Source organism: Doryrhamphus excisus, linkage group LG3 (assembly GCF_037039965.1).
Source record: "Doryrhamphus excisus strain RoL-2023G ecotype Guam linkage group LG3, RoL_Dexc_Guam_v1.1, whole genome shotgun sequence".
Lineage (NCBI taxonomy): Eukaryota > Metazoa > Chordata > Actinopteri > Syngnathiformes > Syngnathidae > Doryrhamphus > Doryrhamphus excisus.
This window is the reverse complement of record NC_136359.1, coordinates 24,451,585-24,475,634: the sequence shown is the minus strand read 5'-3', so window position 1 is coordinate 24,475,634 and position 24,050 is coordinate 24,451,585. Positions and strand designations below refer to the sequence as shown.

Sequence of the window (24,050 nt, the reverse complement as noted above, 5' to 3'; positions counted from 1 at the left end):
GATCATTGATTACTTCTCCAAAGAACCAGGAAGAAAAACTAAAGGAAGAAAAATGTTTTTACAAGGCATTTCATCGAAGTGCATTGCCCACAATGTTAGACTTCTAAAAACCCCTGGTCAATAATATTGGCAAAGCGCTATTGAGTTCTGTTAGCACCTTTTGTTAGCTTCCTGTTGTATGTGACGTAACACTGATGTCTTTTGTTAGTGTTAAGCATGAAGTGATTGACTTGCTCTCTGCAGTCTTTAACAAATGCATGCATACTGCTGTTGATGTTTATTTTATGTACTGCGTCAGCATATCTTACCAGTGTATCATCATACTATCGTCGATGGTGTGCTCTGCCTGGTTTCATTCAGCAAGTAATGATAAAAACTTTATATATATTGTATCTGCTAAGACGGAAAATTTAAATAACTACTCCTCATGTGTTTGAGTTACCTGTTTTCAAGACGTACATTTCTGTAGGTCTCATTCTCTTATGTGTCAATGGCCTTGTGTTTGCAGTTGATGGAGGCTGGGATGAGTGGAGCCAATGGACTGTATGTGGGACACAGTGCGAGAGACAGCGTAAACGGGGGTGCAACTCTCCGGCACCCAAACACAGAGGCAAGATGTGCGAAGGAAGCGCAGAGTCCACTGAGAACTGTTCAGATGGACAGTGTACACAAGGTAAGTCCTCCCTGATAGCTGAGCATTGATGATATCTCCCACATCATCTCTTCAGTCATGATCATTATCATCATTTTATATAATCAAGGAAAAATTTCACATCCGCTTTTGAAACTGTTGGGGACCAGGGTAAATTGGTAAATTTTGAAAGCAATTTCAATTTCATCTACGTAAGTTGATTCCGAACCTTGGTTTCCATAGTTTCCCACTGTAAGATTTTAGTTGTAAAAATGGCCTCTTAGTAGCCTGGGATAGCCATAGCCTCGGAAACGCACACCAGACCATGGGCTTGAGAGCTCTTCAAGTTTATCCCCCCCCCCCCCCCCCCAGCACACACACCAGGCCTCCCTGACCAACAATTCACCCTGCCCCTTTTACCAGTGAAAGGCCAACCATAGTTCCCCAATGAGAGGGTGAGGCAATTTATCTAAAAGGTACCATATTTACCCTTTCAACACCCTTCCTTTAGGTTACAATGGAATGGCCTTTATTGTCATTATACAAAATGAACAACGAGATTGGATTTTTTTTTTTTTTTTTTTTTTTTTGGAAAAGCCTTTTAATATTACCACGCTTAAGTTCCAATTTCTGTATACATTTTAACCACTATATTACATTTAACTACATTTACCCAGAAACTACCCAGTTAACTCCCCCCTCCTCTAGGTGACACTTGGAAGAGTCCAATTAAGGTGATCATATGCCTCTGGCCTGCACTCACATAATAATAATAATAATAATAATAATAATACATTTTATTTGTATAGCGCTTTTCAAGATACTCAAAGACACTTTACAAAAGAATGAAGTTGAATAAAACAAGTAAACAGAATAAAAGACACACCAAAATACAACATTCATTGGTTAATACATGAGTAAAAACATGAGTACAGTTAAAACATGACCAATCACCTCAAAGAAAGGAGAAACCGATGAGAAATTAGGAACAAAACCAAGGACTTCTATATGAAAAACTACCTAAAGTTGCAATTAAACAACTTAAATTGCAAACAAATATAATTAAAGTACTAACCAGAATATATGACACATGTGTGTAGGTGTAGGTGGGGCATACGTACACCTGATCAGTGAGGTACGATTGACAGCTCCCTCACACCCACCATCTGGGTCGCTGTAAGATAGTCAGGAGGCGGGGTACACCCTTGGACTGGTGGCCAGCCAATCACAGGGCACATATAGACAAACAACCATTCACACTCACATTCATACCTACGGACAATTTGGAGTCGCTAATTAACCTAGCATGTTTTTGAATGAGAGAGCGTAATATAAAAAATATATATATAACAAACAACACATTACAAATCACATATGTGTGTTAGTACTAGAATTTTTTGGGAAATTAAAAAGAAGAGTTTGACATGTAAATTTTCCAGCACGAACAATAATACGCTGAAATTACAGCAGTTTCTCATCAAGAAACAAGCTAACAGCTAAAGGCTAAAAATAAGCAATTAGCTAAAAATGTCATCCAATACTTCTCTACAAGAGAGGAGAAATATGATCTCAGGGAAGAAGTACATTTGAAACACTTCTATGCTAGGACTACGTTATGCTAGCCATAGCATTTCAGTATGTGGAATCAAACTATGGAATGGATTGAGTAAGGAAATCAAACAATGCACAACGATGAGCCAATTCAAGAAACAATACAAGCAGTTGATGTTTGCTAAATACAAGGATGAAGAGTCTTGAACCAGTCATGATGTGCTATATATATCACTATATTGACACGCACTATGGTACCCATTATGGCATTGGATGCTCATATCACCGAGTACTTTGGTACAAGACAAAAAATAAAAAAAATTAAAAAAAATTTTAAAAACTAAAAAAAAATTTATACAAATTAATAAAATAAATTTAGAAATAAAATAAATTTGCTAAATACAAGGATGAAGAGTCTTGAACCAGTCATGATGTGCTATATATATCACTATATTGACACTTACTATGGTACCCATTATGGCATTGGATGCTCATATCACCCAGTACTTCAGTATGTGACAAAAAATTAAATTAAATTAAATTAAATTAAATTAAATTAAATTAAATTAAATTAAATTAAATTAAATTAAATTAAATTAAATTAAATTAAATTAAATTAAATTAAATTAAATTAAATTAAATTAAATTAAATTAAATTAAATTAAATTAAATTAAACCATATTAGGAAAGCAGGAAGTGAACAAATGTAACAGTTACTGATTGTAAAAGTACCAGATGGAGGGGTAGGATTTAATAAGCTTTGCTTCTTCCTACTCCTTTTGGACATGTGGAACTGGGAACTGATTATGGGATGCACTCAATTGTAATCTGATGCATGTTCAAATGAAATAAAACCATTACCATTACCATTACCAAGATGTTGTGTTTGGGTTGCAAAGGAATGAGCAAGAAGGTTCAAACTCATCTCGCTTTTCACCAAGAGAGTCTGATACGGTGACTGCATCCCATCCTAGAGATACTTGAGGTGGAACTTCCAAGTCGGATGATGCAACCTGTTTCATTCAGAGAATCATGGCCTCAAATTTGTAGATGCTGATTCTCATCCAGGACTCAGCTTCCAATACCCTGGACCCTGTATGACTTGGTGGTGTGAATGTTGTCGCTTGCCAACAGAAATGGAAATATTTCTGCCGAATTTAGTAGTACACGGCGTTACCATCGATGGAACGTCTGTGTGGATCTGGCGAGAAGGACGCTGCTCGAAGAGACTGCATCATAACAAATAATTGTTAGCAAGCCGTTCCACCTCGCCAAAATCAACTGGACGCTCCAGGCTGAACCAGATGGACAAGCGTCCGTGGAATAAGCCACCATGATATTGATTCTGATACTCGGAACTCATCGTGCTTGATATTGATATTGATATCTATATAAATAAATATATTTATTGTGTCACTATGCCAGAAAGGTTGTTCTTCTGTGTTGGCTCCGACAGTAAGATAGGGATTGTGGATAGCGGGCTAATTCTGAAATAAGTGCAGTTTTCCTTAATGTACACATAACTTGTGCGTGTTGTCTACATTTGACTTTTTGAGGACATGACACTAACCTGAAATACTTCTTTATACATTATGAGCATATAATGCAGATTTTATAATTTTATGGGGTGGCTTTTCCTCCCTCTTCTTCTGCATTTATAAATCTCACCAGTTGAAAAGACAGAATCACTCATGAAAGTAGTGTCAGAGTAACTTTGCTGCACTTCATCTAGTAGACTTGGACCTTAATCATCACTTTCCCGCCTCTTCATCTTATTCTATCTCTCTGTCTTTGCAGATCAAAAGCTGCTAGATGACGTTAAACCTCAAAGTGAGTCGCATGTGGATTGTTTTTTTTTTCCAACTTTCCCAGTAGCATTAATCGAGACACAGGCTAGTGCGAGAACAGTCGTCTGTATTTACTCGATGATTGGGAAAACGAAGCCATTAATTCACATCATTTATTTCACCGATATCCGAGCATGAATCCATGTCATGTTGGAATGGTGGCTTAATATAAACTGGGATGTCAGCATCCTGGCAGGAAGCTATGCATTAGCTATGGTTACCTTTCCAGTCGGATATTTTGTATATAAAGTGGTTAGAGTATACAGTGGGTCCTGGCATAGTCACCGATTGTTCATCGAAATGTAATATTTTTATTGGCCATAATTGGGCTGTTTTTGGTAAAAAAAAAAAAAAAATTAAAAACAGCTTATGGGTAAAGCTTGTACAGAGAGTAGTCAGTATCAAACTTGAACAAGGTCGTTTGCTAATGCTAGTATTGAAACGGGTGCTTACACACAAATATACATGCAAAATAATTTATAACCCAAATTTATAAGCCGAATACAGGAATTTACCCAGCATACCTTGTGGGTTAGTTTGATACCAACATTATATATGTTATATATGTTAAGCTAATTCTGCTGCAAATAGACATACACTTGATTATAGTGTTAAAAATAAACAGGGTGTCTCAATCTACTGTACGGACAGAGTGTTCAGTTCTCAACTGGTTCGCCTGCAGGAAACGCCATCACATCACCCTTAAAATGACAAGCGCTGACCCAAGTTGTTGAGATTTTTCGACTCAATTAAGCTAGTGCAAAATAACACAGTGTGCAAAGTTTTAACGACCAATTCATTAACAATTATTCCCAAACTCGAAATTTTTGAAAATGGAATGGAATTTTGGAATGGCCTTTATTATTATACAATATGTACAACAAGATTGGAGAGCTTCTCCTTTCAGTGCAATGGTTAAGTTAAAAAGGTATACAAAAAGTAAAAAAAGACAGTTTAACAAGATATATGCAATTTATCCAGGATATACACATAATATTGCACAGGAGCAGATATGTATTGCAGACACCAGAATATATATTAATTTTAGTGCAATGATGAATGGCTCTGTATACAGATGAGTAAGAGTCACATATGAGTGTATTGTATTGAGTGTATATTTAAATAAATATGTAATATTTTAGGAGTCCACTTGCTCTGATTCAACTCTTCAGGTAAACAAAAAGTACAATTCACAAAGATTTCATTGTACAAATTAAACTGTTCCATTGATTAACTCAGTAGTTAATAATAACATGATGTGGGGGGGTTCAACCTGGGCACAATTGAAGTTAGAACCGCCACATTGACAAACATGGACATCGCCACTGTGGGTCAAGAGTAGCTCAATGTAGGCTTCCAACCATACATAAACACTACATTCTCTCACAGTGTATTGGGGGGGGGGGGTCTCAAAAGGCGACATGGTCCATTTTGTTGTCCAGGAAGCAAACATTAGCCATGATGATTGGTTAGCCATTAGCCTCAGCTGGATCCCTTCGCTTCCTCTCGAACCGTCTGCAGTGCTTTTGCAGAGTAGTGGGGATCGAAGCTGAGTGGACCGCCGGACGATCCGTAGCTTCTGTAGTTGACCTGGCATCCTCAGTCCATAAAGAGCTGCTGCCAATGTATGGTGGCCAATATATGTGTTTTGGTGAGAAAGAGGCCGATGGGTCCAGTTGCGTCTCCATTTTACCCCGCCGGAATAACAGCACAAGATTATTTTTGGATGAACTTTTTCTCGATATTACCCATGGAAAATTGGTCACACAATTTTGGATAGTGACTCACTAGTTGAGAATCACTGACTTTTTTGCGTTTCCAGGTTTTATCATGATCCAACGGATGCAAAATCAAATTGCTCCATTTTACCACGTGCATATTTCATTTTTCATTCTGTGGCTCCTACATACTGAAATTGTATTTTATTTGTAATTTGTTTTGTGGTATCTTTAAGTTCTAATCCCTGTGTATGTATTTCAGGTATGGACGGTACCAATGACATAGCTTTATACTCAGGTTTGGGAGCCGGCATTGTTACCGTAGCCATCCTGGTAGTGGCTATCATGCTGTACAGGAAAAATCAGAGCGAATACGGCGTGGATGTCATTGATTCCTCTGCACTCGCCGGGGGATTCCAATCTTTCAACTTCAAGGCTGCCAGTCAAGGTAAGAAGACATTGTAGGATATACGTAGGGGTGCAGTAGTACGCCGTTCCTGTTCCCGGGCTACACAAACGTATTCCTCAGGGCTTATTATCTCACCGCAAAGCCTCCATTGACTACTCACTAATGGTGTCGCTACTCAATAACGTTAAAGCAAGGTACAGTGTGGTGCTGTTAGTGATACACTAAATCCTGGTGCCCCGACACGTTAAATCTTCAAACATTAGAAGGACAAATATGATCATCCAATGAGCAACCAGTAGTGGTTTACGTCAACCATATGGTGTTGGGTGGTCCTGCTTGGAAAAACCAACTGACCAGCTCCAGTTGTCCCTGTCTCTCCCAATGCTAACACTATATTGGGTAAATCAAGAGTAAAGTTGTCTGTATGGGTTTTATTTAATGTCTAGAGGGCTCTGGTAATGTCAAAAACTGTATTTAGAAGATCATAAGCAGGTTTTCTCTTCACAAAAATATTTCTACCTTGTAGAAAATCACTTATTACATTCGAGCTAACTGGAGGTAGCAGAGATGAGGATGGTGACGTTCTCATTGGGAGTGACCATGATGGATAGGATCAGGAAGGAATACATGAGAGGGACATTACATGTTAGAGGCCTTGGAGATGAAGTCCGAGAGGCCAGACTGAGATAATTTGGACATGTCCAGGGGAGAGATGGTAGAAAGATGCTGCTCCCGTTTAGAGCTGCGTTTACATCCATGAACCTACCTCTCATGTACTCCTTCCTGATCCTATCCATCATGGTCACTCCCAATGAAAACCTCACCATCCTCATCTCTGCTCCCTCCAGTTCAGCTCGAATGTAGTACGTGATTTTCTACAAAGTAGAAATATTTTTGTGAAGCAGAGAAAACCTGCTTCCGATCTTCTGAATACAGTTTTTGACATTACCGTTACCAGAGCCCACTCCACATTAAATAAAACCCATACAGACAACTTTACTCTTGATTTACCGAACAACATTGGCCATTTAAGAAAGAAACAAGACATGATGGTAATGGTAATGTCAAAAACTGTATTCAGAAGATCGTAAGCAGGTTTTCTCTGCTTCACAAAAATATTTCTACCTTGTAGAAAATCACTTACTACATACGAGCTGAACTGGATTTAGCAGAGATGAGGATGGTGAGGTTCTCATTGGGAGTGACCATGATGGATAGGATCAGGAAGGAGTACATGAGAGGTAGGTTTATGGATGTAAACGCAGCTCTAAACGGGAGCTCGGACTTCATCTCCAAGGTCTCTAACATGTAATGTCCCTTTCATGTACGCCTTCCTGATCCTATCCATCATGGTCACTCCCAATGAAAACCTAATGAAAATGGTGTGAGAGAGACAGATGCGGAAGACAGGGTTGGTTGGAGGAGATTGATTTGCTGTGGCGACCCCTGAAGGGAAAAGCCCAAAGAGAAAGATCAAAATGCCGAGTTTGATGCCGGAGCTTGTGGGGACAGTACCTTGTAATGTTCACGAGGGCAATTATTACAGGTAGTCCAATGTATGGAATTGGCTAGGCAAAGAGAAGAACGAACAAATGTGTATCTCGGGGTTCTATTGACAAAACCAACCACCCCAAACCGAGACCAGTATTTAAATAGACACCAATTCAAGCCAGTCAAGTGTCAATTTTACAAAAGGATCATCTATTCCACTGACAAGCAATTATCCCTGAAAAGTACATTGATATATTGTATTTTTCTTGAGCGTGCGCCTCCAGTTCTGCACTGACATGCAGCATCATCAAAGATCTCTGCAACGGACCCAACTTCATGATTGACGGCATTTATCTGCATGGAGCACTCTGAAGCGCAAGTCTCCTTATCCAGATTTATACTTCCATAATCAGTGAACCGACCCGTCTTTCTTGTTTTGACACATCGGCTCCTGTGTTATTGTGAAATGGGAGGTAATGAATTTCAGAGAATTCATGTACCACGCCAAGCCATCCCCTGCAGACCGTGCATAGACCGTGCATTTGGGCACAAGGCAACCAATCTCTTCCATGGGATCGCACCGGGCCAAACCACTGATGGATAAATGAATTAAATTCAGTTGTATTTTTGTTTTGGTTAGCAATAACGTCCGTCGATGACCCAGCCAGCACTGCTGGGTTTGAACGAGCGAGAAACATAGCACAGACGCAACGGGCAATCCATTTGTGAAATACCCCACTATGTCCCAGGCTCCCCCAAACGCCCGAGGAGTCGGTCTCCCGCCCACCCGGACTCATGCAATTGCTAAGATGTGAGGGTAGAAGAAAGGTTGGTGTGGGAGGTGATGTGAGCCAAGTCCACATTCAGCAGGTCATCAATCCTATTTAAATAGGCCAGCTCTCCCCTAAGCCTGCCTGCTGTGCCCTCCACTGGCCACAATCACTCCTTTTCCATTTTCTCCATCAGTCGAGTGGAATGTGGAATGCTTCCCTGCTTTCTCTTATTAAAACCAAGTTTGCTCTGGAGGAAGTTATTAATGCATTTCATAATAGCTTCATTCTGACATCGGTGTTTAACTTCTGTTTGGAAAAACATCAAATTAAACATCCTAAAATGGGGACGCTAAAATACTAATAACGTGCTTAAAAGCTTTCGGATGGAAAACTATTGGAGCCAATATAAGGTAGAGTGCTGAATGAGTCTTTGGACCTAAACTTGTCTCCCCACATTACTTCTCCCAGTGAGTGATTTTTAATCAGAGGTCCAATTCCAAACCTATCCCTCAAGGTATTCAACCTCAGGTACATTTCATTTACTTTTCTGATACTCTTCGTCTCACCGCTGCCATTCCATTTTCAACACCCCATTCTTAAAGATGCACACTCAAGCGATAATCTGATCGCTCTGCACTTGACCAGGGGGGAGGAATTCAGCAGTGATTGAATGTCAGCTGCAGAGGGCGAGCCCTGGCCATAGGCGGTTTATGCAAATGGTGCCGTCGTCCATGGGGGGGGGCACTTTTTTTGTTTTTTTATTTTTAGTAAAAAATGTTTTTTAAGGTAGATCTCTTCTTTTGTGGGGGTTACATTCGACGCACACCAGAAGAAGGTCAAAATCTGCAAGTCATTGATTCCTACCCTCCTAATAATCCTGTCCTGTCATTTATCTTTCTGTTAATTAAATACATAAAAAATTGCATATTTCAGATATAGTTGTCAATGTGATTAATTGTGATTAATACAATTAAAGATGATTAATCTGATTTAAAAAAAAATCATTTTTTTTATTGGTGTTGTTATTGTTGCTGCACGGCGGTCGAGTGGTTAGCGCGGAGATCTCACAGCTAGGAGACCCGAGTTCAATCCCACACTCGGCCATCTCTGTGTGGAGTTTGCATGCGTGGGTTTTCTCCGGGTACTCCGGTTTCTTCCCACATTCCAAAAACATGCTAGGTTAATTAGTCACTCCAAATTGTCCATAGGTATGAATGTGAGTGTGAATGGTTGTTTGTCTATATGTGCCCTGTGATTGGCTGGCCACCAGTCCACAATGTACCCCGTCTCTCGCCCGAAGACAGCTGGGATAGGCTCCAGCCTAAATGAATGAATGAATGAATGATTACATGACTGATTACATCATGGTGTGTTCAAGCACCGCCACAAAAAGTGCCAAATCTGAACACTTGACGAAATAACACAAGTAAATATTATAGAATCAGGAAAGCATAAAGTAATAAACATGTAAAAATTGTGTGCTTTATAACATAACTTGCTCCAGACCTATAGGGAATGATGTGTATTCTGTGGAAAAAGAAAAGAAAATAATTTTTTCATTTTTCAATTTTTCACCAAAAATCTGCAAATTTGTGGGGCTTTGAATGTTAAATCACAATATAAAAGTACATCAAATGTAAAAATAAGCAGCGATGTCCAGCGATGAAAATGAATGAATGAATGAAATCATAAACCTTGGTTAGCATCATTAATCCATTCCTGAAGGTCCAACTCTAACCAAAACATACTCTAACCAAATAATTTTTTTCCAATAAGAAATAATGTAAATCCAATTTCAGAAAGCCAAGAATTTTAACATATAGCAGGTTTAATATTAATAAAAGGAATACACTTATCAGACATTTTTGGGGGGCACGAAACACAAAATAATGGAGTTTTGAAGCACAAGTGAAAGGCCACTCTAAATAGAATTAATCACAAAAGAGTTAGTAATTAATGATCCCCCTAAAAATAAAACAACATTAGCCTCCCACCTTTCACTGCTTGCCAGGCAACAGCTGGGCAGCAAGGACTCCGTGACTGTGCAGTTATTTTGGCAGGGGGGCAGGGGCGGCACACGCCGGGAGTCTGCCAGATCGATGAGGTGCACTTCTGACTTGGTTTGGCAGCATTGTCACATTTAATTACTACAGATGAAGGCCCTGCTCGACAGGCTTTCGGGTTCACACTGGGAGCTGCGGGTCTCCCCTCATTTACAAAGCATTCACATGAACCCCTCCTGGCCCTCCTGCTGTCTCTCCCCTGTCCTTCAGGAGGGCGGCTGGGAGTCCACAGGATTTGACTCCCAACTTGCAATTTCACTATTTTAAAAATGTACCATGCCGGTTGAATATGGCCTATTATTAGTCACATTTTTAAAAATGCATACTGTATTACAGGTTTATAAAAATATATCATTACATCTTTGGATTTGAATAAGTTGAGTATTTTTCAAAACATAAAAATGGCAAAATGAACAAAAATAGAAATATAAGGCATTACAATGATATGTAGTATTCTACACTGGTCACTCGGTGTCAGTAATGGTACTGTGAAATTTGGTGAGACACACAAGCACCAGACTTGATCGCCAGAACAACAGGCTTTTATTGCAGGTTTGAATTATCTCACAGTAGGCACAATCATCCCAAATAAAAATCGGGCTAATTTTTCTGCTAAAAACTCAACTCTGATGTTACTTCCTGTCCGCTTTATTTTATTATGTCTACTCTATTGGGTAACAGGAGTGTAACATTGACTATAGGGGTGCTATTTCATGTCTATACAGCTTTAATTATGTTACAAATTGTGTTTAGAAAGTCTTATAGAGATTTTTTTTTTAAAAAAAGGGATAACTGTTTGTAACTCAAATGCATTTAGGATAAGAATACTGGAGTTGTCACTGAATAGCCCAATTTATAAATTATTTCTGTATAAAAATTAAGCTATGATAATAATTTTCCTCCTCCACTCTCATAGTTAAGTTCACATCCTTCAACTAAAATTCCATTCCTTTCTTAGCATCAACATCGACCAAACACGTGAACACAAAAGATAGCCGACTGCATTGCAAGCACTCCTTCGGTTACATTTGATAGCCAGTTCCTTTCATAAGAGAAATCAAAGCATCCACAATGACCGAATAAAAACATGCTCCTCCGCAGGAACGCTATAGAAAATTCCGTTAATATAGATTTTTATGTATAAACATCATTTTGTGTATCTTCCATCTCTGCAGGCAACCCCCTGCTGCTCAACTCATCAATACAACCCGATTTAACGATGGGCCGCACCTACAGCACTCCCCTGTGCTTCCAGGATGCCGCAGACAAAGAGCTTTTCGACCCCTTGCCAGACATCAAGGTCAAAGTCCAAAGCTCATTTATGGTCTCACTTGGCGTGGCGGAGCGGGCAGAGTTCCATGCCAAAGCCCCCGTTGAGACTTTCCCACGCGACCTGAGCCGGGCTTACTGCAACTCAATGGACAGATGCAAGCCAGGTCTGCTCACCTTCAATGGACCTTTGAGTACCTGTAAAGAGCAACTGAGGACCACTGGTGTTTTTGGTTACCCTGGAGGACGGCTGGTGGTACCCAATACTGGTAAGTAGTGGGAAAGGTGTGTTAATGACAGTAACAAAATTAATTAATTACATTTATATGACATTACATTTGCAGGAGGTGCGTTCACAGACACGCCACAGGGCATCACAACAACGTGGTTATTCTTATCACTTACTTTGTAACTCTTAATGCGCAAGTACAAGTTGCTGCATTTAAGTGTGCTTGGAAATCCCAGAAAATACACTAAACACTGACTTGATGTATTTGAACACAACCCCCTTTTGCTCATAAAGAGACTAATCTTTGGCAGCGTGCTATCGTTTAGCTTGATTTACATTTTAAGTTCATTCGGAGCTGTTCATACTTAAAATACAGTAATCCCTCGTTTATCACGGTGAAATGGCTCCAGACACGACCATGATAAGTGAATTCGGGCATTATTAGAGCCATCGAGACACTAAAAACCCTATCAGCCATCTTTCTCATATTACGCAAAATAAACATAATAAGAGAAAAAATACTTGCTTGTGTGTTGCAATAAATCTGTTCCTGTGCTTTGCTTCACTTTTTGATGCTGCGACAGTATATACTCGATGTACTTTCATATGAAGATTAGCCGCAGCAAGACGGAGTATACTATGTGTGTGAATGAGAGGAACCCAAGTGGAAGAGTGAGGTTACAGGGAGAAGAGATATTGAGTATTGGGAACACATTGGGAATAAATGCACTGTTTATGCAGTGTTTATAAAGTAACAAAGTGTTAAATTTATGGATATGGTGAAATTTCAAACTGCACAGGTGATATTTCACGCAAAAGAAAATACAGTATAGTCTCGTTATATCGATATCGGTTAAAACGAATTACTACCTATTACGATACTATTTTCATTTCCCGGCAAATTTCTAGTCTTTTATGATATAATTAGCTCTGTTAGTACGATACCCGGTTATTATGATAATCCGGTTACTAAGATGCCCTTTTCATCTCCCGCCAGCCAATTTGGTCTGCTTATATCGATACAAAAGCAGCTTAAATCAATCTTTGCTTAAGGATTTCAATACCAAAAAAGAACACGGCGAACGGCTGCTTCCAGTCAACTTTATTTTTCACACTTCCACCACCAGAGTGCAGCACACACAGCGGACAACACCCGTCCCTCGCGCATACCCCTCCGGGTGGCAACACCTTCCCTATCGATAGTTACGGGGTGAATTATGTCCCGGTAACCGGTAATCACTACAGCGTAAGTTTATTTTTATTTACTGTAGTACAAAATTTATTGTAGTACAAAAGCATGCTAGATACGCAATCCATGAACTCAAGGAGAAAATTACATGCCATATCAAAGATCCGCCCACTTTTAATGCAGTTCGGCGCAGGATCGGATATATGGATAGTCCGGTTATATCGGTATTTTTTCCGACTCCCGAGAATATCGATATAACGAGACTTTACTGTAATTTACTAATAACATCGCACAATTCAGCAGTGATTGAATGTCAGCTGCAGAAGGCTAGCCCTGCAGGCCATCGGCAGGACACCAGTGTTACACCCGCAAACGTAATAACTGCCCACAAACGTAATAAACCACAAACGTAATACAATGTACTTTCATATGAAGATTAGCCACAGCAAAACGGAGTATACTATGTGTGTGAATGAGAGGGACCCAAGTGGAGGAGTGAGGTTACAGGGAGAAGAGATACAGAAAGTGGAGAATTTTAAGTACTTGGGGTCAACAGTTCAGAACAATGGAGATTGTGAAAAGGAGGTGAAGAAGCGTGTGCGGGAAGGATGGAACGGGTGGAGAAAAGTGTCAGACGTCATGTGATACAAGAGTTTTAGCTAAAATGAAAGGAAAGGTATACAAAACTGTGGTGAGACCAGCCATGTTGTTTGGTCGAGAAACAGTGCCACTGAGGAGAAGACAGGAAGCAGAACTGGAGGTAGCAGAGATGCTGAGGTTCTCATTGGGAGTGACCATGATGGATAGGATCAGGAACGAGTACATGAGAGGGACATTGCATGTTAGAGGCCTTGGAGATCAAGTCAGAGAAGCAAGACTGAGATGGTTGGGACCTGTCCAGACGAGAGATAGTGAATATATCGGTAGAAGGATTCTGTCCAGTCCAAACAACCACAAAGAATGGTGAAAGAGAAGAAATAGCCGTTAAAGTACACAGCTATTAAAGTTAGTATCGCTAATGTTTGTGTGCCGGTTCGAACAGCGAAACAATAAATAACACTTGACTGACACATAATGTAAAAAAATCCCGCAATTAACCTTTGGATATACAATCAATCTCATCACAAACTGTTGCCAAGGTCCTAATGTGCTTGTTTCCAAGGCGATCTGCATTCTTTCAGGCAGTGCTTGGTTTACGCTGTCATTATTTATGACGTTCATGGGGTTTTGTTGCAGCTTCTTCTCCAATGCTTTTTTCCGAATGGTGGTTCTTAACACATCGGTAGAGGTGAAATCTACCTTCATCAATGGCCTCTCAAGCTGAGTGGGGGGGGGTCAACTACTGTCAAGTGCAGCATTCATGCAGCCTGCCTGCGGGGTTCGCTCTTCATTTGAGCAAAGAGCACGCCATATCCACCAGAAATAAAGTACTCCATAAATACAGAACCAATAGAGAAGCACTTTTTCTTCATTTGTGTAGTTTCATCTTTTTCTGATCGGTTGAAGTTTGCGGGTACTTTTTGTTCCGGGGAGGTCTTGCAGCAGCTTTGTAACAAAAGAAATGAATACAGTAAAGTCTCGTTATATCGATATTCTCGGGAGTCGGAAAAAATACCGATATAACCGGACTATCCATATATCCGACCCTGCGCCGAACTGCATTAAAAGTGGGCGGATCTTTGATATGGCATGTCATTTTCTCCTTGAGTTCATGGATTGCGTATCTAGCATGCTTTTGTACTACAATAAATTTTGTACTACAGTAAATAAAAATAAACTTACGCTGTAGTGATTACCGGTTACCGGAACATAATTCACCCCGTAACTATCGATAGGGAAGGTGTTGCCACCCGGAGGGGTAGGCGCGAGGGACGGGTGTTTTCCGCTGTGTGTGCTGCACTCTGGTGGTGGAAGTGTGAAAAATAAAGTTGACTGGAAGCAGCCGTTCGCCGTGTTCTTTTTTGGTATTGAAATTGAAAGATTGATTTAAGCTGCTTTTGTATCGATATAAGCAGACCAAATTGGCTGGCGGGAGATGAAAAGGGCATCGTAGTAACCGGATTATCATAATAACCGGGTATCGTACTAACGGAGCTAATTATATCATAAAAGACTAGAAATTTGCCGGGAAATGAAAATAGTATCGTAATAAGTAGTAATTAGTTTTAACCAATATCGATATAACGAGACTTTACTGTAAATTAAAATGTTTTGAAAAAATGAATGGTTTCGAAACTTTCGAAAGGTTATCCACACTACAGAGAGTACTGAGGATGATAAATAATGTTGGGTATTGGGAACACATTGGGAATAAATGCACTGTTTATAAAGTAACAAAATGTTAAATTTATGGATATGGTGAAATTTCAAACTGCGCAGGTGATATTTCAAGCAAGAAATTAATTTACTAATAAAATCGGCCATAGGGCCATAGGCAGGACACCAGTGTTACACCCGCAAATGTAATAAATTTCCCACAAACGTAATAAAATTTGCCTATTGCAAACGTAATTCTGAATTTTCTGCAAATGTAATAACTATTACATTTGCAGGAAATTATTACGTATGTGGGAAAGTGAAAATCTGTAAATATAATAACTATCCACAAATTTAATATGAGACAAAATAATGATCTTTATGGTTATTGTTGTTGTTGTTTGTTCTTTCTTCTTTTAATGAGGGAGAAGGTGTAGATGTCATTTTGAGGATTTTAACAAGCTAATTTTTTTCTTTTTTTTGTGGAAAAAATATTATTCAAAGAGTATCATTTGAATACATTAAAGGAATCTTTAATTATTAAATTATAATTTATTTTAAATTTAAAAAGATACAATTGTGATAATTGCAATTGTTTAAAAAAATATTACTATTATTATTACTATATTTTATTATTTCTTTTGATTATTTTTTCCCCATATACACACAAAATTACACATACAATAATATACTGTAACTAAAACGCACACGTACGCCCACAAACAGAGCTTTAAGAGTTTTAACACTACAATGCAATCTTTTCTTGATTTAATTCATGAAATTCATTCATGAATTCAGTATTACGTTTGCAGTAGGCAAATTTGATTATGTTTGTGGGAAATTTATTACATTTATTACATCAAAGTTGCAGATTTGTTATTATTATTACGTTTGCGGGTGTAACACACCAGCTTTGTGTTTTGCTATGAATTTGTTTGGATTGTTTGAATTTAACAATGTTTCTTGCCTTTCAATGTTTCACCAAAATGCTAGCACTCGCAACTTTATCCATATTTTGCCACCATGACTAAAAGAAGAAGAAAGGAAGTTAAAGTTAAGTTAAATTGAAAAAATAACTCATGGCAAAACACAAAGGTGGTGTCTATATGGCTCTTGCTGCCATATTGTGTCTTTGGCGACAATCACTGAATCTTCAATGAAGGTAAAAGTGGTCTTAAATATTCATCATCAGTATGTATTTGAAACTATAACAACATGTTTTGAGTTAACATTTGTGGCTCAATTGGATTTACGTTATTTCTTATGGGGAATCATTGATTTAGTTCGAGTAAGTTCAAGCCGGACCTTCTGGAACGGATTGACGCAAACCAAGGTTCCGCTGGATTTTGTTCTGGATAAAAACGTTTATTTTGTATGATCATTATTGTGTTCTAACTAAAAAGACAAGAAAAATGTTATAATCATGTTATTTATTGAGCATTTTCATTCATTTTTACCAGAAGTAGAATAAGTTTTGGTATATTCCTGTTTTTAAATATTTCACTTTCGCCGGAGTACAATAAGCTATATAGGCTTATGTCGCCTTATACCGCCAGCCTGCAGGGTTGTTGCTGTTGACATAACTACGCATGTTTTCCAGGAGTCAGCCTTCTGGTGCCACATGGAGCTGTGGATGAAAATATGTCCTGGGAGATGTACATGGTGATCAGTCCAGGAGAGGCAAGGTGAGGCTAACCAAATATCTTAATCTACCATCTGTTGGTCTGTCACAGTCTATTGGGTCACCCATCTCCCATAACTTTTCATTCTTTGTTCGGCACCGGTGGCAGAGCTAGAAATAAGACCATTGCTCACACAAGGGCGGCACAGAAACTGACATCTTACTGGCAAGTTCTTCTGTGGCTCCTGCTGTGCTCCATGGCCATTTATTTATTTATCCGGGCAGTGACTGTCACGTGGAATTGCATCACCAAGACCAGCATAATAAGATTTTTCATGAAAAAAAAACAATATCAGAAGGTTACAGATTTCATTTACAAACTGCATTAAAATATCAAAGACAAAAACTGTCACGGAATCTGAGGCAGTTCACCATATTCTTAGTTTTCTAACTGATAAGAGCCAATCACACGGAGACTGTGCTGTGAATTGACGTTGGTTTTGCTGAGGTTTTAGCCGACATCTGACACACGATGTAGATAATATTCATTCATTCAATCCCAGTCATTTTTCCAAAGACAATCCCTTCAGTACTGACCATTTTAGAGATATTGACTGATCTTTCAAGGAACACAGAATATTGTGTTTTATGGCTGTAAAAATTATCAGAAAATAAGGTTGTGTCTACCATTTTTCCGTTCTTTAGTAATCAGCAGTAGAACATAGGTAAGTTTCAGGAAAATATCAGTTCCTGACTACAAAAGTGGAGAAAAACTGTTTTTGTGAAAAGATACATTTCAAACATGACTTTCACATATTTTTCACCATTATTTTTATTTTGAAGCCATAAACTGGAGTTTGTTTAAGATATTGTCATAGAGAAACAAGAATCTAATGTTTTAAGAATAATTTCAAAACAAACAAAAATGGCACCTGCCAAACACAAAATCATAACAGTCAATACTGAGTCGATGCATTAGCGGGGATGCTGATCCGGGTGTTGTTCCTGCCGGGTGTTTCCCATGCACATGATAGATGTGGACTCATGCCGCTCACTGGACTAGCAGCCCTGGCCTTTTTTTTTTTTTTTTTTTTCAGGTCTTTAGGCTTCCAAAACCAATCCTGAAATGATGCAGACACCCACTATGTGTATTTGGTCCACTTTTGCACCAAGACCAACCCATGTCCAATGAACTGTGACAACATGACAACTACTGCACCTCAACTTGAGTCGAAAATAATAAGTCGAAAATATATCCATAAGTAGAATTTGCATATATTTCTACCTCAAAGTTTCTAATGGCTGTCAGTATATTTTTTGCTCAAATATTTGAACAACTATACCGACATAAGAAAACACAAAAAAGGGGTTGTTTTACATCAAAATAACAACTATTGTAACAATTTTACTATGTGTTTGCATTACCTTCTGCACTCTACGCTCCTCCACACTCCACTTCATCCCCTCTAAGCTGCTATTAAAAGCACTTCTGCCACCTAGTGTACGTTTTTATGGCTTAAAACAATTTAAAAATGGCTTTAAAAATCTGAAATGAAGTGTGTTTTTTGCCAATCATGCCAAAAAAAATACAATAAATACATTGTTGGATCGTACAATGATATACATTATTATTATTAACAATATAACCTGAATCCCTTGCTCCCAGTGCCGGAGCTTTTCAGGCTTAAGAGGGATAAAGACTACGGAATAAGAACACAGTCCGAACAACAACAGCTGTATTAATAATGGTGGTAATAAATTCATTATAAAACGGTGTTGATGTCGTACCTCAGTGGGGACATTACACTCGATATACCGTAAAAATGTACGCTACTAACTGCCGACATATCACAAATCGATAAATAAGAAATTGATATAGATGGGGGGAAACATTCCAAAGGTAGAAGTGTTTGACCTTCCCGAGCCATCCTCACATCTCAGTGTGTTCATTGCCAGCCCGCGTAGTTGCATGACAGATGGGGCCCAGCAAGCGGCGCACCCCCCCCCCCCCCCCCCCCGACCCCTTCTTATGCGCCCGAAAGGAGCCTGAATATGTGTGTTTATTTGCAGAAGCCTCTCACAGGTGGTGCTGTACATATTTGATACCCTAAAGCGGCTGTGGAGAGAAACTTAAGTTCACGGCGCGTGACCCCCGGAAGAGAACATTACGTCTTCCATTTATCCCACTGAAGCAAAATCAAACCTTCAATCTCCTTCTCATCCCACCCGCTCTGCCCAGGAGTCAATATGTAGTTACAGCGTGTGTACGCCACTCCATCGACAATGTGGCGCTCGGGGAAGAGACAGCCACAACCTTGGAAACATGTTTAAAACGGAATGCCATGATGAATAGATTGTGCTGCTCTGATGGACATAAGACGGAATAAAAGGCATCACCGTCCCTCAAGGCCTTTGCTTGGCCGTACACGTGTTATTATTCTGATCACAGCTTGGTAATGACCCTTGAATGGACTGGGCGCGTCTCCGGGTAAGAGAGATGCGTTCTTTTTATTTTGGTTAGTCAGGAGGTGCTCCAGTTTCTCAACAATGTGTTCACAGTCCTCCATTTGAAGCAAAGTCAAAAAGGACAGAGACCTAAACAGCACATCTATACATCAGGGGTGTTCTAACTTAGCTCTAAAGGTTGGCAGCATCCACTTTTAAAATCAGTCACCGGTGCACAGCAATGCCGTTAAAATATACGGGACACGAAGGAATAAAGCTATTCTCGTCTTTCGTCCTTCCTCGTGGCTTTTGAGGCGCCTTGTCGCTTCCTTTTCACCTTTGGAACAACATATTGTATTGAATTACAGACCAATACAAACGGACGTCGTGTTGCGATGGTTGTGTTTTTGAACGCAGCTCCATAATTATTAATACTGTACAACAGGGGTCTCAAACTCAATTTACTTGGGGACCACTGGAGCTCGGGTCTGGGTGAGACTGGGTCGCATCAGATTTTCCAAAAAAAAAAAAAAAACGCATTTATTAAAAACAAAAAAATTAAAAAAAAGCTTTTTTTATTTTTATACACAAAATAAGATAAAAAAAATAAACAAATCAAGAATAAAGAAAATCAATCAATCATTAATAAAAAAAATATAATAATAAAAATAAAACGGCAAATAATAAAAACTTAAGAAAGCACATATAGTTGGTGGGTAGACAAATGATTTTTTTCATATTAAAATGAACAAAGCATTATTAGAGCCCTGTAGACATGACAAAACACGACTATAGTCACATTTATACTCTTTTTATTTACAACATATTGCGCAACTGCAGGGTCTTGAGACACATGCTAACTCGCAAACTAGAGAGCTAGCGACCTAAACGGTAGCCTTCAAGTTATTTTCTTTCAACTTAAAAAAAGCCAAAAACTTACCACTTCCACACGGATAGGGAGGATAACTATTAACAGTTATTTAACCTTTAACATGAACATGAATCAAACGTAATAATTTTTTCTGGGTACATGATACCATACAGCATCCATATCAAACTTTCATATTACGGCGGGGGCCTCAAACTTGTGTCCTGGGGGCCACATTTGGCCCGCGGGCCGCATGTTTGAGACCCCCGCTGTACAAAAAAAAAAAAAAAGTGAATCACTTATTGATTTGTTTTAAGCTTTGTCAAGGGACAATCTCCCCTTGGCTCTAAAACAGCCCAAAGACAGCTGGGATAGGCTCCAGCACCCTCCGCGACCCTCGTGTGGAAAAGCGGTAGAAAATGAATGAAAGTACTTTGAGAATAATGACAGGTATTGTTTAATAATACTTTTACAGGTAGGTATTAAGTTCAGACTTACTCAAAAACGTAGTATGTTCCATCACAAATTTTTTATTATTTATTTTTTATTTTCCTTGTCACTTTGTGTGCAGAAAAAACATTTCTCCCTGTGATCTGCCGTGATCCGACTAGCTGTGAATTACTGTCTACATTCCAGCACGCCAAACGTACAGAAAATACATTTTCTACCACTTTCCAGGGTGTACCCCGCCTCTCGCCCGAAGACGGCTGGGATAGGCTCCAGCACTACCCGCGACCCTTGTGAGGAAAAGCGGTAGAAAATGAATGAATGAATGAATGCTAGGTGCTAACATACACGTAGTATATATATATATATGTTGACTATGTTGGGTAATATGAGGGTAAAGGTGACTATAGGGGTGTTAGCATGCTAACATGCTAGGTTAATTGGCCACTCCAAATTGTCCATAGGTATGAAAGTGAGTGTTTTTCCAAAAACATGCTAGGTGCTAACGTATATATATATATATATGTTGACTATGTTGGGTAATATGAGGGTAAAGGTGACTATAGGGGTGTTAGCATGCTAACATGCTAGGTTAATTGGCCACTCCAAATTGTCCATAGGTATGAAAGTGAGTGTTTTTCCAAAAACATGCTAGGTGCTAACATATATATATATATATATGTTGACTATGTTGGGTAATATGAGGGCAAAGGTGACTATAGGGGTGTTAGCATGCTAACATGCTAGGTTAATTGGCCACTCCAAATTGTCCATAGGCATGAATGTGAGTGTTTTTCCAAAAACATGCTAGGTGCTAACATATATATATATATATGTTGACTATGTTGGGTAATATGAGGGTAAAGGTGACTATAGGGGTGTTAGCATGCTAACATGCTAGGTTAATTGGCCACTCCAAATTGTCCATAGGTATGAATGTGAGTGTTTTTCCAAAAACATGCTAGGTGCTAACATATATATATATATATAGTATATATATGTTGACTATGTTGGGTAATATGAGGGCAAAGGTGGCTATAGGGGTGTTAGCATGCTAACATGCTAGGTTAATTGGCCACTCCAAATTGTCCATAGGTATGAATGTGAGTGTTTTTCCAAAAACATGCTAGGTGCTAACATATATATATATATATATATTGACTATGTTGGGTAATATGAGGGTAAAGATGACTATAGGGGTGTTAGCATGCTAACATGCTAGGTTAATTGGCCACTCCAAATTGTCCATAGGTATGAATGTGAGTGTGAATGGTTGTTTGTCTATATGTGCCCTGTGATTGGCTGGCCACCAGTCCTGGGTGTACCCCGCCTCTCACTACCCCGAAGACAGCTGGGATAGGCTCCAGCACCCCCGCTGATTCTTCATGATTGCTTTCATTAACTTCTGTATGTATGAGTTGCTGGAGAATATTTACAGGCAACTTCAGCTGTTAGCCCTTTAGCTTGACTTTCTAGCGTTTCCTTGCACTCGTAATTTGTTTATTTCAAGGAATCCATACCTTTCACCTGTCCGAGTTCACGTTGAAGGTGTCAGCAAATAGCGACAGCAGAGCTCTTGCCATGAACGTCCTTACTGAGCAAAAAATATAATTAAACACATTAAACAATTTATTCTATACCAATTTGCAATGCAACTCCAGTTGCCAGCAGGCAACAACAAACAGTAACAACATATAACACAATGCCAAACTCTGTCCAGCTAATGATAAGATCCAATTAGCGCATATTGACTCATAGTGATCGCATTACGATATATATATATATATATATATATATATATATATATATATATATATATATATACTGCTGTTTTGAAGCTACTGGTGCAGCGGAGTTGAGAGAGGTCTGTCGGAGTATCAAAAGCAAACATAAGAACAAGAAGCGAATCTGAGTGAGATTTCTTTTCTTCTTTCAAATGAAAAAGGGCTGCTCAGAAATAAAAAAAAAAAATATGCTGCAAAAAGCCAAAGTAGCAAGTCAGTTCTCTGAGTGAAAAATGTGAAGTAAATATGTGGCTTAACCGTGCATGTGGAACGGGCAGGCTTTTATTTTAATTGGATGAGACTGACAATAAAGAAAAGTACATTATAAAATACGCCTTACCGTCCTTTTGAGCAAAATAGCTAGCGAGCTACCTCGAGTTCTCAGGTTTTGAATAGGTGTGATATTAGTGTGTGTGGGGGGGGCATAAAATACTGGGAGACACCCATTAGATACATATATTGTTCTCACTCACACAAGTGTAACTTTCACAAATACACAAACTTAACTTTCACTTTCACGCTGGTGTATGCTGGTTTATGCTTATGGACCAGCATAGACCAGCATGGAAATTATGCATAGCATCCGTCTGGAAGATCTAGAAAACTTTCGTTCGTCTGGAGACGAAAAAAAAATATTTGGTTAGAGTATGTTTTGGTTAGAGTTGGACCTTCAGAATGGATTAATGATGCTAACCAAGGTTCCGCTGTATTGTGATTTCATTCATTCATTCATTCATTTTCTACCGCTTTTTCCTCACGAGGGTTGTGGGGGGTGCTGGAGCCTATCCTAGCTGTCTTCAGGCAAGAGGCGGGGTACACCCTGTACTGGTGGCCAGCCAATCACAGGGCACATATAGACAAACAACCATTCACACTCACATTCATACCTATGGACAATTTGGAGTCACTATAAAAATAAAAATATTATAATACAATAAAAATACTATAAAAACCTGCTCTGTGTTAAAATTCTTGGCTTTCTGAAATGGATGAATTGGATTTACATTATTTCTTATTGAAAAAAAATATTTGGTTAGAGTATGTTTTGGTTAGAGTTGGACCTTCAGGAATGGATTAAGGATGCTAACCAAGGTTCCGCTGTATTATGATTTCATTCATTCATTCGTTCGTTTTCTACCGCTTTTTCCCCACGAGGGTCGCGGGGGTGCTGGAGCCTATCCCAGCTGTCTTCGGGGTAGTGAGAGGCGGGGTACACCCTGGCTTGGTGGCCAGCCAATCACAGGGCACATATAGACAAACAACCATTCACACTCACATTCATACCTAAGGACAATTTGGAGTCGCTATAAAAATAAAAATACTATAATACAATAAAAATACTATAAAAACCTGCTCTGTGTTCAAATTCTTGGCTTTCTGAAATGGATGAATTGGATTTACATTATTTCTTATTGAAAAAACAATATTTGGTTAGAGTATGTTTCGGTTAGAGTTGGAC

General features: G+C 39.0%; 1 protein-coding gene across 5 annotated transcripts in view; it reads left to right on the top strand.

The window, feature by feature from the left end:
* unc5db (unc-5 netrin receptor Db) overlaps positions 1–24,050 on the top strand; it is a 183,983-nt gene that overhangs the window by 121,189 nt on the left and 38,744 nt on the right. For 4 of the 5 annotated variants that reach the window (XR_013627105.1, XR_013627104.1, XR_013627103.1 and 1 more), the window contains exons 7-11: positions 509–673; positions 3,980–4,012; positions 6,010–6,195; positions 11,659–12,021; positions 17,027–17,111. Coding sequence is in view for 1 of the 5 variants with exons in the window: in XM_058070184.2 (XP_057926167.2) it covers positions 509–673; positions 3,980–4,012; positions 6,010–6,195; positions 11,659–12,021; positions 17,027–17,111 (832 nt within the window). In the remaining 4 variants the exon portion in view is untranslated. The remainder of the gene's footprint in view (positions 1–508; positions 674–3,979; positions 4,013–6,009; positions 6,196–11,658; positions 12,022–17,026; positions 17,112–24,050) is intronic. The other variant, XR_013627106.1, reaches the window with a different exon arrangement.